The sequence below is a fragment of the Cadophora gregata genome, assembly GCF_030347475.1.
Source record: "Cadophora gregata isolate MNR1 chromosome Unknown scaffold_7, whole genome shotgun sequence".
NCBI lineage: Eukaryota > Fungi > Ascomycota > Leotiomycetes > Helotiales > Ploettnerulaceae > Cadophora > Cadophora gregata.
In genome coordinates, this window is record NW_026695930.1 from 1,143,203 (window position 1) to 1,156,498 (window position 13,296).

Here is a 13,296-nt window from a genome sequence, read left to right on the forward strand (position 1 = left end):
TCGATATCACAAGCAAATTGCGGAACGATATTCAGGACCTTCTCGAGCTAACGAACATAACCTCCCTAGCTCAAGGCTCAACGGGCTCCAGAACGCCCCTCAGCACCAGATTCTCCTTCATTTCACTGCTACCTCATCCCTCATTGTTATTATTTACTAAAGTACCATCGGCCGCAATCTATTACTTAGTGGTATATTCCCCAGTTGCACTACTGTTCCAGCTCGCATGCACATGGCCAGGATCCTTCAATCGTACGGTAAATAGCTCAGAGAACAGCCACTCCACTCCATTGGTCGATAGAATCCAGCTCCGGGGAGGGGCAGTCGCAAAAGGAGGGGTACAAACTTCGTTACCACACCACTGGAACAATACTGTAATCTGCTGTCTCTTCTACTGTACAGTACTACTACTGGTGAGCTCTTCGGTCCTTCAGTCAGCGTCTGTCTTTCCGGCTCTCACTCATACCTGCACTGCGCACTGCAACTGCAAGCCCGTAAATGCACGTTCGCTGAGGCATTATTGCACCATTCAAACACACATTTGTGTTACGCATGAGCTGCGATGGCTTGCACGATCACGATGCACTCTCTCCCTCCGATGCTCTCACTCACCTACTTTCCCTCCTGCATTCGTACTTGTCGTCCTCATGCTTCGGGCCCCCCGTCCGCTACCCGGGGATTCCACTTCCTCGGCCAAACGAGGACATTCTGGTGCATAATACGAACCTACAGGTCCTCTAGCACTACTACTGTACGACCACGAGGTCGCCAACGAACCCTCGTCTTCCTCACCGCTTCGAACGCTACCTGTGTGGTGTCCCCTGAGCTGACAAATTCCATCCCATCCCATCCCATCCCTCCTCACGTTCCGATCTGCCCCTCGTGCAGCGTGCTCTGAAGCAACCCTAATCCCCGACCCCTCTCCTCTCCCTCTGTGTGCCAACACCAGAGAAGCATCTCGGCTATGGCTAGGCACTTCGGGTATTGGTTAGTAGCAGGCCAGAACCGGCTCAGGCTCAAATAAAAGCTTGTTTTTGCGCCTTCGCCCCGAGCTATCAATCACGAGCTCCCAGACTATGAAAGAAAAAAGTTGGGCCGCGTCCAATCGTTCGTGTCCTACGTAATAGTATTGGAAAATTCCATACTCTCATTCCAAAGCTCAGACGTTCTGGAAATTAGTTCCTCACTTTTCCTCTTCTAAATTTTCTTTCTAACCCGCCACCCGGTTGAAAATCTGATATTAAATGTTTGCCAAATTTTTACAGAAATTTTTCTCTTTTCATTCTTGTGCTGCCTCACTACTGCCATTGGATGAGCACATTCCATTCCTATTTCCCTCTACAGCTCTCGACTAACACACGGTCGAGGGTCGAGATTCATGGACGGAGTCTTATCCGTCAAACGGAAGAACTGTCCCCGGAAAATATCCAGAATCAAGCGCACGGACAGGGTTCAGCTCTGCTGACTCTGAGAGCTCACCTCAAGCGACCTTCAGCCCTATGAGCGTATCAATGCCAAGAAACGTATTCTTCTTGTTAGCTTCGTGTCGTTCTCGTCTTGCTGGTATGGATTCGCGCTGCACTTGACTGCTGGGAAGACTTCGAGAACTACATTTTGGCGTACTTCGGCCTTCTTAAGTTTTATATTATTTCGATTTTCCAATATCTTACGTCCCCTCACAAATCTCCGCTCCATCACCATGTGTCTAGTGGTTAACGAAGCATTTCTTTCTCGCCGATTTTCACCAGCCAGATCCAAGGGTGGGGTCGTAAGTAAAGTGCAAGGAGCTGCGAAATATATGACTTTCACTGAAACCCTATTTTACTTCCCTAATTCGCATGCTGGTAAGCATCATTGTTGGATCTGGATATTCCGAGATTCCCAATCTGAATATCCTCCTCCATGTCTCAGGTAGTCTAGACTTCAAAACACAGCAACTTTCAGATCAATTTTCGACAATCATATATCAAATTCTCATTCAGTAAGCTCGAGACTGAGGAATACCGCAAATACTTCTACCTGACACCCGAACCAGCCATATGCCTGCTGATTACCTGAGCGACCATACCTCTCGACTCCATCGAGATGAGAGAAACTACTGACAATAGAGAACAACAACATATATGGCCATGTTCGGATTTGTGCTCTGAACTCTTATCTCCTCGTCGACGGCCTCGGTGAAATGCCATCAACGTGGGGTCTCGCTAAATGGAAAGAGACTGGATGCAGCCCTAAGCGAGAACATGTTTGATTCTTGTTTACAATCTTTCGCTATGTCTTCAATCGGCACTGCACATATCATGATGGAATAGACAATTCACGAGAAATTACTCGCTGGAAATAATGGGTCATCACATATCAATATTGAAATGTTCCCCATGGGTAGCAGTATATCCTTCTCGCCACACCTAGAGCTCCCATACTCGATACTCGGGACGAATTCCTACACAGCTTCGTCCTAGCGGCCTCTATGTTTGCCTCACCTTTCTCTAGCTGGTCTTGGGCTCGCAGTCTATTCATAAGCCATTTTCTCAAGCTATTGTGTTTTATCCGTCACTCGCTGATCCGTCACACATGTGATATCCATTAAGCTTTTCTCCGCCTCAAAGAAGAATATTATACGTCACATCTCCTCGTCACTCATCACTTTCCACTACGGAAGGTTCACCAAATTGGATTATGTAAAGCTTCAAAATGCAGGCGGCATCCAAACCTATATATTCATTCTCGTACGTTCTCAATATTTACAGCGAATGTTCCAGCTTCGAACCCAGTCTTTCTCCAGCATCCCAACACTACTCAACTTTCTACGATAGAGAAGAAGCATCTTACAATGCAGCGAGAATGGCGTTGTAAGCAGCCTTTGGCGCATAGCTTGCGTCGAAAAGGAGAGGGTTGTTGCTTGCTCTCCAAGAATCCTACATTGCAGATTAGCTGGAAATCCTCGCTACGAACAAAAGATCTTGGAGAAACGGGGCTGGAGGATATGAACTTACAGGATCACGAACACCCCACACGGTGATACCGACACATTTAGCCAGGTTCAGACAAGCATTGGTGACCTACTCCTCATCAGCACGTTTTCATCATACCGCGATTGCGCCCCCATCCAAAAAGAGATTTCGGGATCAACTTACAGCAACATAATCACTTGAAGCAGCGCCCACGATATCCAACTCCGTGACCGCAACTTCAGCCACACCAGATGCAGCCAGAGCCGCAAGCGCACCTGCTGCAGCAGAGCCTTGGCCTGCTTGGAGATGGCCCTGCGATCCAATACCATCGATTGGTACACCCGCTGCGATCCACTTCTTGACGTGGGCTACCATCCCGGTTGTTACCTTTGCGTAGGTAGCTGAGTCGAGACTGTGGGTTTGTTAGCTTGGTTGGCATGGGATCAGGGGGAAATAGGAGAATATGGGAGATGGGAGATGGGAGATTGGAGAAGGGAGGAGGGGATATGCACTTGTAGTCGTTGATGTAGAGCTTTGCGGTGGGGTCTGCTTGTTTCGCGGCGGCGAAGGCGATGTTGATGAATGTCTCGCCTAGGACGTTGAAGAAGACTGAAGGACGCATGGATCCATCTGATTTCCCGAAGGGTCAGTATGTTGTTTGTTCTTGCTGTGGAGCTATGCGATTCATCGCAAGCATGCGAAACGGGAGAGAACAGGAAAGGAGTTGGATTGGAGATCATGTTTCGACATGCCTTCGTTGAAGACTTCATTCACGACATCCTGTTTTGCATATCAGCTGGGTGCTTTGTACCCTTCGAAGGATCCAAGGGTCTTTTACCCAGGCATAAATCTTCCCCTTGTACCGACCAGCCTCAGCTGCAATATGATCTTGCAAGACTTTGGTCAAAGTAGCAGCATTCGCGATGTTGCTGACCCAGCTTGGGAGTTGTGAATGCCAGCCTGAAAGCAGTCAGTCTTGTAGCCGACTAAGCGAAGCAACTTACACAAGGTGTGTCCGCGAATCAACTTCTTGTTCGTCACAGCCCAGTTCACCTTAACACCTAGTCAGTATATCCTTTCCACACCAATACTGCATATAACATACCAAGTAATCAGCCTGCGAGAAAGTGAAGGAGTTCTGGGTATCTGATTTCATGTCAATATCATACACTTCGAATTGTGAACAGCTCACTTACTCTCGGTAGCATCCCACTTCATACTATTCTCCGGGGTGACCTGTCCGAAGTCCGTTTGAATGATGGCAGCATTACTGCCAGTAGTAAGACGTCCCTGATCTGTAGCAACACCGAAGTATTTCTTGCCGCGGGCTCGGAACTTGACATCGATACTGTTGGCCCCGCCGGTACTGTATCCTGCATCTCCTGGGCCAGTGCCGGGAGATGTGGTTGGCGTGGATGTGCTGGCTGCGGATGTAGATGTACTGGTTGTTGTGACGAGGGTTGTGGGCTTGGATGTGGTGGTCGTGGTTACAACTGCGGTGCCCGGGACACATTGGGAGTAATCTTGTTTAGAGTCAGCTCGCTTGCGTGGTTTGGACTGGATCTCGACAGAAGCGAATGGCCTAATTTCGGTTTTGGGAAATACTGACAGTCACTTTCAAGTGATTTGTTAGCTATACTCCTCCAGATGTGAAGAGCGACCACTTACTTGGAGTACTTGCAGACATAGCCAGATACACAAGTCGTAGCTCCATTCCAATTTACACCACCACCTAATATCCAGGATCAGTTTCACTCTGGAGACATCCTCTAAAGTACAGAGCTTACATTGTGTCCAAGCACCACCTTGTGCTTGAGAAATGTCGATATTGCTCAACAATACCGCCACAGCGGCCAAGTTCTTGAAGTTAAGCATGTTGACTTTCGAGTTTAAAAATATACAGCGAAGAAGAGAGTCAGGCAATGAGTAAAAGTAAAAAGATACAATCCACGGACTTCAAAATAAGAGCAACGTTCCTTTGTACTGTCGGCCGTCTTATACAAGCCCATGGAGGTAATGCTAATTCGCCAAGTCCTGACCCCGATTGCTCCCCAATGTCAAAACCCTCCGCAAAAGACCAAGCACTCAGCCTGAAATAACATGCCCATCCTAGTTCTCATCTCCTCATTCAGACCCACGAAGTCGTCCTTAAGTTCCCTTAAGGTTTCCCGTCTCCGAAGCAGACGAACAAGGATGCCATACCTCCCTTCAAGCTGCCAAAGGCCGTCCTCTAGCCATCCGTGAGCCGACAAGGCACGCATCGAGAATAGGCACCTAAAGCTACTTCTTCAATTTGCCTAAATCAAGTCCCGTCTACACCGTACAGAAATTCCAGATCTCATGATCTAGTCATCTCTCGTCTAATGATTCTGCCTGAAGTCCACGTTGTCTAGCGCACTGGAAACTCGGGGGAGGGGAGACAGGGGTGTTGAAACATTGTTCCGTGGCCCTGGTATCTCGCTTCCGTGTGGTGTTTATTGCAAGCTTTTACTTCCTTCAACCAAGGCAACGCTTGTTGCGACTGGAATTATGTTTCAGTCAAAATGCGAGGTGGGACGAACGGATCGCTGCCGAATATCCATTCAGCCTGATATAGGGTAGGGGTACAGCGAGTGGCATTCCTGAGTTGAGACTTAGGCCGAGGGTCGTTTCTGGGCCCTGGAATAGTTACTCCGCGCGAGGAGATATGTATTCCTTGTCAGACCGCTGTTTCCTTGAGCTGGCATAGAGCCTCGAATATCATATGCCCGCTACAGATACCCTTCAAGTAATGAGAATCAATAATCCCGATCTCACAAGAAGCAACTATAAGTTGCGTATTCCCACTTGGGAGCTCATATGAGGGAATTCACCAAAAGTTGAAGATCAAACTGTGTTATCTGAGATAGAATCAAGTCTACTGCTTTTAAATTTCGCTCATAGAATTGGCGTCGGGACAGCTCCCCGAGAATATTACACTTTCGCTCCATGCTCGCATCATCTCGTCGTCTATTATCCGTCGTTACATCGTTTCGGACTATCTCATGTATGATAGTAGCACTCCTTTTGCTTCAGGTGACAGTCTCTCGTTCACGTATCCACCAATTGCACCTCCGTGTTTTGCGTCAGCTGTCTTGAGATAAGATCCCACCCAAGATTTGACGTCTGTCACTTCTGGCCACTCATCTCGTGGCACCTTTTTGCATGTGTTGAGTGGTGTAAAGCCAACTCCAAAGCTCAAATCGTCGACATCAACCTCCACAACCACATCATCGTTTGTTACTGGCATCGGAGGATTTTCCAGCAATTTCAATAATGCCTCGCAGGTCTTTCCCCAACCCTTTTGATACTTCACGGCAAAAGCCTGTGAATCTGCCAGTGTCTTGGTTAATGAAACAACTGCAAGCTTACGATCGAGTGGCCGTGCAAGCTGCTGGGTTGTAGGGAGAATAATAGTGAGGTAGACTGGAACATAAACGCTGTCCTGGACCGCATCAGAGTTCTTGATGAAGAAATCTGCACCTAGACCAGACTGATCACGAGACGAGATGAGATGATAGAATCGCACAAAGCGTTGCTTGAACTTTTCTGGTGGGTTGCCGTTTAGTCGAGTAAAGAGTATGGTGAGAATTGTAGGGAAGTACTGCTCCAGAGCAGTCCTACGATAACATCAGTAAAAATTTCCATAACGATTCGAATGGAACTTACACTTCGCATGAAGTGATAACAGCCTCCAAGACATCGAAACCGTAGAGCTCGGTTCTCGTCTTCCCTGCCATGAGCTTCTGGAAGATTCCCAGGATTGGCTCGACTTGATTCTGTGCCACGATGTCTGCAGCGGCTCTGGGAATGATCGAAGAGAGCAAACGAGCCAAAGCCGGGACATTGCCTCTTGACTCCCACAGGGCAGGGGAGAGGACTGGGGTAATCAAAGCCTTGTAAAAATCAGATAGCGGTCCCTGGGGACGTGCTTCCAGAAGAGCAGCAAATAATTGGAATACGTATGGCATGAACTCTGCAGTTGAGTTAGTAAGCACGAAACCTTTAAAGCAGAAGTGTTTTTTACCTTGCACATCATTCGAGAGAACACCGGCGAAAGGAGGATACAACAGCTCCTCCAGCTTCTCCGGCATTGTTGGAGCAGCATATCTGACGAGTGCTCCCATCGCCTCGAAATGGTAGTAGTAAAAGCGAGGGTTGCTTGGGTTCTGAGCGATGATTCCAGTGATTGTGATCAAGTGCTGAAGGATGCTGTCCACAATAGGTAGCACGCCATCTCGAATGACGATCAAAACTCTCATCACGCATCTCATCAGGAACTCGTTCTCCTGGATTTTTTCAGGGGCAGAGTCCTTCTCAATCAATTGGAACAAATGCTCCAGTAGATCCTTGGCGAAGGGAGAAACCTCGTCCTTTCCAAAAATGTGCTGGCCGGCGTCGTTGGTGAGGAACAGAACACGCTCAACAGCAATCGCAGCATATGTGTAAACCACGTAGTTAGATGATGCCAAATTCTTGACCAAAGGTGCAAATGCCGCGGTCCATTGTTCCCTAGTCAGCTGACTACGGAAAGTGTAGAGAAACTTGATGGCATCGACTTTCAGAATTGGTTCTACGCCAGTCTCGGCAATCAGGTCGTTGGCAATGTTGTTCTGGAAGAACTCAACCACGTTGACCAGGGAGTTGGTGGTCTTGACACCGTGGTTTGCCGTGATGCTACCTTTGGCTGCAATCGCAGAGAAAAGGTACACCGCAGTATCTTTGGACTTCCATTCCTCGCTTGGGCTCTTGGAGAAGCTTTCCAAGTAGTGTTGGATATAACGTCCAACAACACTTGTAACAATTCCCTCGAATTTCTCCAGAAGCTTCCGCAAGAAGTCAGTGGCTGCTCTTCGGCGTGTGTCGGCATCAGAGCCCTCCAGATCTCTTCGAATATATTCGATTGGCTCATCTTCAAACTGCTCAATGTCTGAATCTCGCAGACTGACGTTCGGAAGGATGACTTTCTCTACCACTTGTCCCAAGATGTCGTCGTTATTGAAATTTTGGGCATGGGTATCAATGCTTGCTACAGCTGTGAGGAAATGCAATGCCTTGCTCACAAGGATGTCAAATTTTGTCTCCGGGCCAATTGTCGTCAATAAATTCCAAGTGCTTGTGATAAACGGCTTGCACAACTCTCCAAAGGCATCCTCGTACTTCTGCATGTACAGAGTCATTACTTCACAGATTCCAGCTTTGACAAACTCTAATGGTCCGGATTCCGAGTCCTCGTCCGTAGCCAATAATGGATTTTCGTACGTCAGGTATTTGTGTAGCATGGATGTGACTTCGGCGAGGTTCTCTTCAAAAATAGGAGGAAGATCCTGCGAGGAGAGATCGTAGAAGAGCTTGACCAGAAGATTCATAACTTCCACATATTGCTTCAACACATCTTTGTTGTCCTTGTTCGCCTCGATCTGACTATCGGTGCTCTATTCTCATTAATTAGTTGAAGAATCCGATGAAGGGAATTGCGAGTTAATACCGCAAGTAGCTGGACAAATGGCGAGCCGAACTTTCCAAGAACATGATTGATCTCGGTGTAGAGGTCATCAGAAGCAAAGAGTGGCCGCCATCTCTTGAATATTGAGTGTGCAACTTCTAAGACTCCAATATTGACCTTCGGGTTATCGGGCGTCAGGCGAGAGACCAGGTCCTAAAGGATATCAGCGCAACCCAGCCAACCGTCTTATATCCCAGAACTTACATCCACCAATGTATCCCATCTAATCCAGAAGTCGGAATCTGCAATCAGACTGATCGTCTCTCCAAGTTGCGATTGTATGCTGGCAGGTACCGCGATCATCAAGCCAATCAGCTCTTTCTTGATAGTTGTCACTTCATTCTCTGAGAGCTTGTAGTTTCCATCCTCGTCCTGCGGTCCCACAATCAGTACTTGCTTCTGCAAATGAAACTCGAGACACCCACCACCCAGTTGAATTTAATGAAATTCTTGAAGACCAGAGCTCCAGAGAGTCGAGTTGTGAGAGGCAGGGATTCGGATGCAACAATGTTGAGTAATAGGAGGGAAAAGCCAGGATGTCGTTCTTCGTTCTTGAGTGCTGCCTCAGCTGTTAAGAGGTTAGCCCGAACAAAACAATCGCATCTGAGAGGAGGAAAACTTGCCTTGTTTATGTTGTCTAGGGTCTAGTGTTGCTTGGAGAAGCTGCACCACAGTTGACAGATCCGACGCCATGCTTGGGAATGTTATGCGACGTTGTGGTGGAGGGTCGTGGAAGGAAAACTTCTGAGAGTACGAGAGGAGCAGTTTGTCAACAAGCAGTGTTTGTTTGAACCCGCAAGGCTGAGAAGGACTGCCCGCGCTCCACCTAGCTTAGTAAGCAGTCGGGCTGTACTCGAACCGTAGCTGCCTCGTCAATGAGGCAGCGATAATCTTCGTTTCCAGGATCTCGTTAGCTCCAACTCCTAACGACCATCTCATGGAGGAATGACTGCTGCATATCTAACGAGGATGCACTCCTCGACCAAGACTCTGCAACGGCCCAGGCTGCGGCCAATATGGCCAGAATAGCATTCTATGTATTGTGCTGGTCCCGAAACTCTCTATTTTCTGGCTGCATGTTGGCAAAGGGTGGGCGATGTTCATAGTTGATCATAACCCTCTTGGTCTCACGACCGGCCCATGCCACGACGAGAGGGCTGCTCCTTTCAAGATTTGCCCTTCCTATTCATTTCCTATCAATATGTGCTACTCTTGATTCATTTGCGGTGGATTCTAAGACGTTTTCTGACTCTGGAGAGATGATCTGTCATATGTATTGTTTCTCTCTACGTGGCATCAGAACATGTCGAAAACTTCGTTGTTGCGATGATTCCATCTTGTTTTGTCAGTTCGAGATGCTGTGGGGGATTGCGCACTACGTTGGCTTTCTATGGTGTTTGGGAGCCGCAACGAATTTGCGGGCTAGGCTTCAGGCTACGAAATGCTATTTCCCCCAGCAAACCGGTGAACTTATCTTCTTACATTCATCCGCCCTTTATTTGTTATTCCAAGTATTAGCACATTTTGCAAGTCTCAGTGCAGGAGTGTGTGCTGGTTTGTCAAGCCGCACCCTTTGTTGTCTCGCACGACTAGCTCGACCAACTAGACATGTTATTTCCTGTCCAGTGTCGTGGGTCGTGTTCCTAAGAATTGAGAAGACTGTGTATTTTCCTAGCTTTTGGTGCGTATGTGTGCATAGGTGTGCATAGTCTCATTCGAGGGTTGATTGTTTTGCTACAATTGTTTTCTTTCCGTACCCGCTGAGCCTCTGCACACCCAAACAACGTAACTGTGGGAGTGGCTATGGCCTTGATGAAGAGCTGTTTTGACTTCATGGACCATTCAATATGGTATAAGCAACAAGGGCTTCCAGGCTCTGTCAATAAGCGAACTTGGACGGCGGGGGATGCGCTGTCCCACCGATGCGTATAACCTTCATCATGCAAAACCAGACGGCCACCCCTAGGGCTTTTCTCCACCCTGAATGGCAAGCAACAGAATTGCAACAGTGCGCCTGGATCGAACAATGATTTCCAATTGCTAGGAATGTGACAGCTAGCTTCTCGAACAGACAACTGAGTTATAGATTTGGACAATTCTGAGGAACTCTTGATGTCATGGGAGCGCTGGGGAATGGCTTCAAACGGAGCAGGGCACCCGAATGCTCCAATGTGTTGTGGGACAAAGCCGTTTAGAGGTTGCATGAGACACGCTCGGCTGGTTGGGCCCTCCAACGCCTTCGTTGTGGTGCGCCAAGCTTGGGGGATGAATCATTCTTGGGATTCGGCAGATTGAAGAAGCATGAGATCAAGCAGCTTGGGACAAAGGCTATGCGGACGGAGCAAACGATACTGTGAAGTTGAGGTTGGACGATGGACGTTAGGCTCGAATAATAGCCAAATATTGGAATGCTGGTTGGGAATAACCATGAATGAATTCAACATTGTCCATTGACTGATGTGTTGGACTTGCGTGACTTAGATTGCTTAGCTAGTCCAATGAACCTCTTTCTTGTCGCCGCGCGCTTTGTCGGCAAAGCTCCCTCTGACTTCATCCTCGAAAGGACGAGCCCCATCTCCACAATACACCAACACCAACGATGAGTTCCGGCGATGAATCCTCGGAGCTCTCCTCCGTCCCCTCAGATGTTGAGAATGATCTCCAATTAACCAAGAAAGATGGAATCCTCAAGTTCTTCTCGAAGACTCCCCGCCCTGATGCATCTGTCCCCGTCGTTGAGGTTCCAGTTCCTCCACGAAAGCAACGCGCGCCTTCACCACCCCATGAATTTGTCCTCGCAGACAATCCAGACATCGCAGTATGTGTTCGCATCCGTCGTCGCGTTCTACATGGCTTTACACGTTCAAAACGCGTGGTCATGTCTCGTAATAGCTGCTAACGCGCATTTTGAACAGTTTATTTGCATGTTCCGCTCGCGGTTCACCGAAGCCTTCCCCAAGTCTCTGGTCAATTTTGGCCCTCAAGAGCTTGAAAGAGATATTGTTGAGAGTGTCCCTGGAGAAGGCGCGGAACATTTTCTTTGCGCAGTGCTTGGATTGCTTCTGAATAGGAAACAAGACGTCAAGTAGGTCAACATAGGCTGGCACCCCCAGGCAGATCAGCTTCAGTACTGATTTCGATATTCAAAAACAGATCGGGACATTACAATCGTGCTCTAGAGGAGGCTATACAGACACACAAATCGCAATGGGCGAAGGATTGGGAGGCCAAGAATCCCTTGTCTGGAGGCGCAACATTTGCTTCTATGCTACCCACCCAACGAGTAAGAAGGCCTCTGCCGATTTAGAGGATAGTTTGCTGACTCGCATCTACAGCTCACCCTTCTGCGAACTCTCATTCTCTGGGCTCTTTCCTCGTCCGACACTGTCAAGGGCATAATCCAAGCTTCTTACAAGCAGAGCCGCCACGAGGACGATCTCAACCAGCCACTCTCAGTCCAGCCATGGGGTTCCGATAGTGACAAACGCAGATACTATTTGATTGAGGGTCTAGACGATACGCACTTCAGAGTATACCGGGAGAGCAACCATATGGGCATCAAGCGAACGTGGTGGAGTGTTGCTGGGGATATCGATGAATTGAAGGCTCTGGCAGAAAAGCTTGCGGATGACGACGGTGGACAAAAGGCCAGACTTCTCTCATCTAAGATGCTGGCAGCTATTCCTCGCTTTGAGGCTACAGAAGAGGTAGGCTGCTTCAAAAAGATGCATTTCACCACATGCTAATTTGCTTGTCAGAAACGTAAGCGTCGCGAATACCGTCAAATCCGCAAGCAACAATTCAAGAGACCGGAGCCCAACTATTCAATGTATGAAGGTCGTACAAGAGGGAAGAGAATGAAGTACACCTATTCCGATGACGAAGATATCTACTCAGACTCGACCACCACACGAAGATCGACCCGCAACACCGGTACTCATACACCGGCCGAGCCCAGTGGCCCAACGATCACCCAGAGTGGACGCCAGGTCAAGTCACGTCATGGTGGCATGTACGGCGAGAGCATGTTGGGTGGTCAAGGCGTCGGAATTCCTGTCGGCGGCTTCGAGGGAGTGAGTGATGAGCCTAGCCATGATGAGAGTGCCGGAGGTCGACCTAGAAGAGCTGCTGCGACCAACGGAAGAGCGTCGAAATCAAAGCCTGGAAGACACATTGAGGGCTACAACGATGTCGATGAGATGACCAGCGATGACGAGGGCGATGCTAGTGAGCAAGATTATGGAGACGACGAAGAAGAAGACGACAATGTGCCCTTGGAGAGCGATGTTGATGATAAGGATGAGCTTTCTGACGAGGACGAGGAGATGGATGATAGAGAAGACAAGAAACTGATTGTCAAGCTTCCTGTCAAGACCCCGACCCCTGAACGGAAGACTACTATCAAGCTCAAGTTCTCCCCACGGAAGTCCCCTGAGAAGGAACCGCCAAAGGCTCTCTTCCCAGGCGTCACGAACGGCACTCAGAATCCGGTCTTGAGCTCTGACATTCCTGCCACTGTAGAAACCAAAGAGAATGTTCAGCCAGCTTCCTCTCCTGCCAGCATCCCCGCTGTAGCAGAGAATCCGCAAGTTCCTGCTAAATCAGCACCCCTGCCTCCAAAATCACCATCTCTTCAGGCACCACATTCTCCTCTCGCTATTCGAAGCCCAGAGAAGCCAACCACTACCTACGTACCATCCATTGATACCGGCCGCTAAGAAGTGTCATTGGACCTTGACTGATTTTTCTTTGATTCTTGATAATCTTCTGAGGTAGCCATATAGGCGCAGGTGGGAGGCACACTTGAAGTAAAATGGA

The 13,296-nt window shown here is 48.5% G+C and overlaps 3 protein-coding genes across 3 annotated transcripts; 1 reads left to right on the forward strand and 2 right to left on the reverse strand.

Annotated features, from left to right (window-relative positions):
* Positions 1-3,706: 3,706 nt before the first annotated feature.
* Positions 3,707-5,733, reverse strand: ONS95_013127 (uncharacterized protein). Its single transcript, XM_058506762.1, has 7 exons — positions 4,742-5,733; positions 4,623-4,686; positions 4,564-4,568; positions 4,151-4,477; positions 4,060-4,100; positions 3,959-4,007; positions 3,707-3,914 (listed from the first exon to the last, which is right to left on the reverse strand). Exons 1-7 carry the CDS (start codon positions 4,827-4,829, stop codon positions 3,721-3,723), a joined length of 768 nt encoding a protein of 255 aa, XP_058357492.1. The 5' UTR covers positions 4,830-5,733; the 3' UTR covers positions 3,707-3,720.
* A 79-nt stretch (positions 5,734-5,812) lies between these two features.
* On the reverse strand, positions 5,813-9,247 carry CSE1 (importin-alpha export receptor). The gene is made up of 7 exons (XM_058506763.1): positions 9,102-9,247; positions 8,904-9,046; positions 8,683-8,850; positions 8,461-8,631; positions 7,000-8,407; positions 6,642-6,948; positions 5,813-6,592 (listed from the first exon to the last, which is right to left on the reverse strand). The coding sequence occupies exons 1-7, from the start codon at positions 9,169-9,171 to the stop codon at positions 5,971-5,973; spliced, it is 2,889 nt and encodes a 962-aa protein (XP_058357493.1). The 5' UTR covers positions 9,172-9,247; the 3' UTR covers positions 5,813-5,970.
* A 1,830-nt stretch (positions 9,248-11,077) lies between these two features.
* On the forward strand, positions 11,078-13,196 carry ONS95_013129 (uncharacterized protein; the record flags this gene model as incomplete). Its single annotated transcript, XM_058506764.1, has 5 exons — positions 11,078-11,296; positions 11,394-11,563; positions 11,632-11,761; positions 11,814-12,185; positions 12,237-13,196. 5 exons carry the CDS (start codon positions 11,078-11,080, stop codon positions 13,194-13,196), a joined length of 1,851 nt encoding a protein of 616 aa, XP_058357494.1.
* Positions 13,197-13,296: the final 100 nt, after the last annotated feature.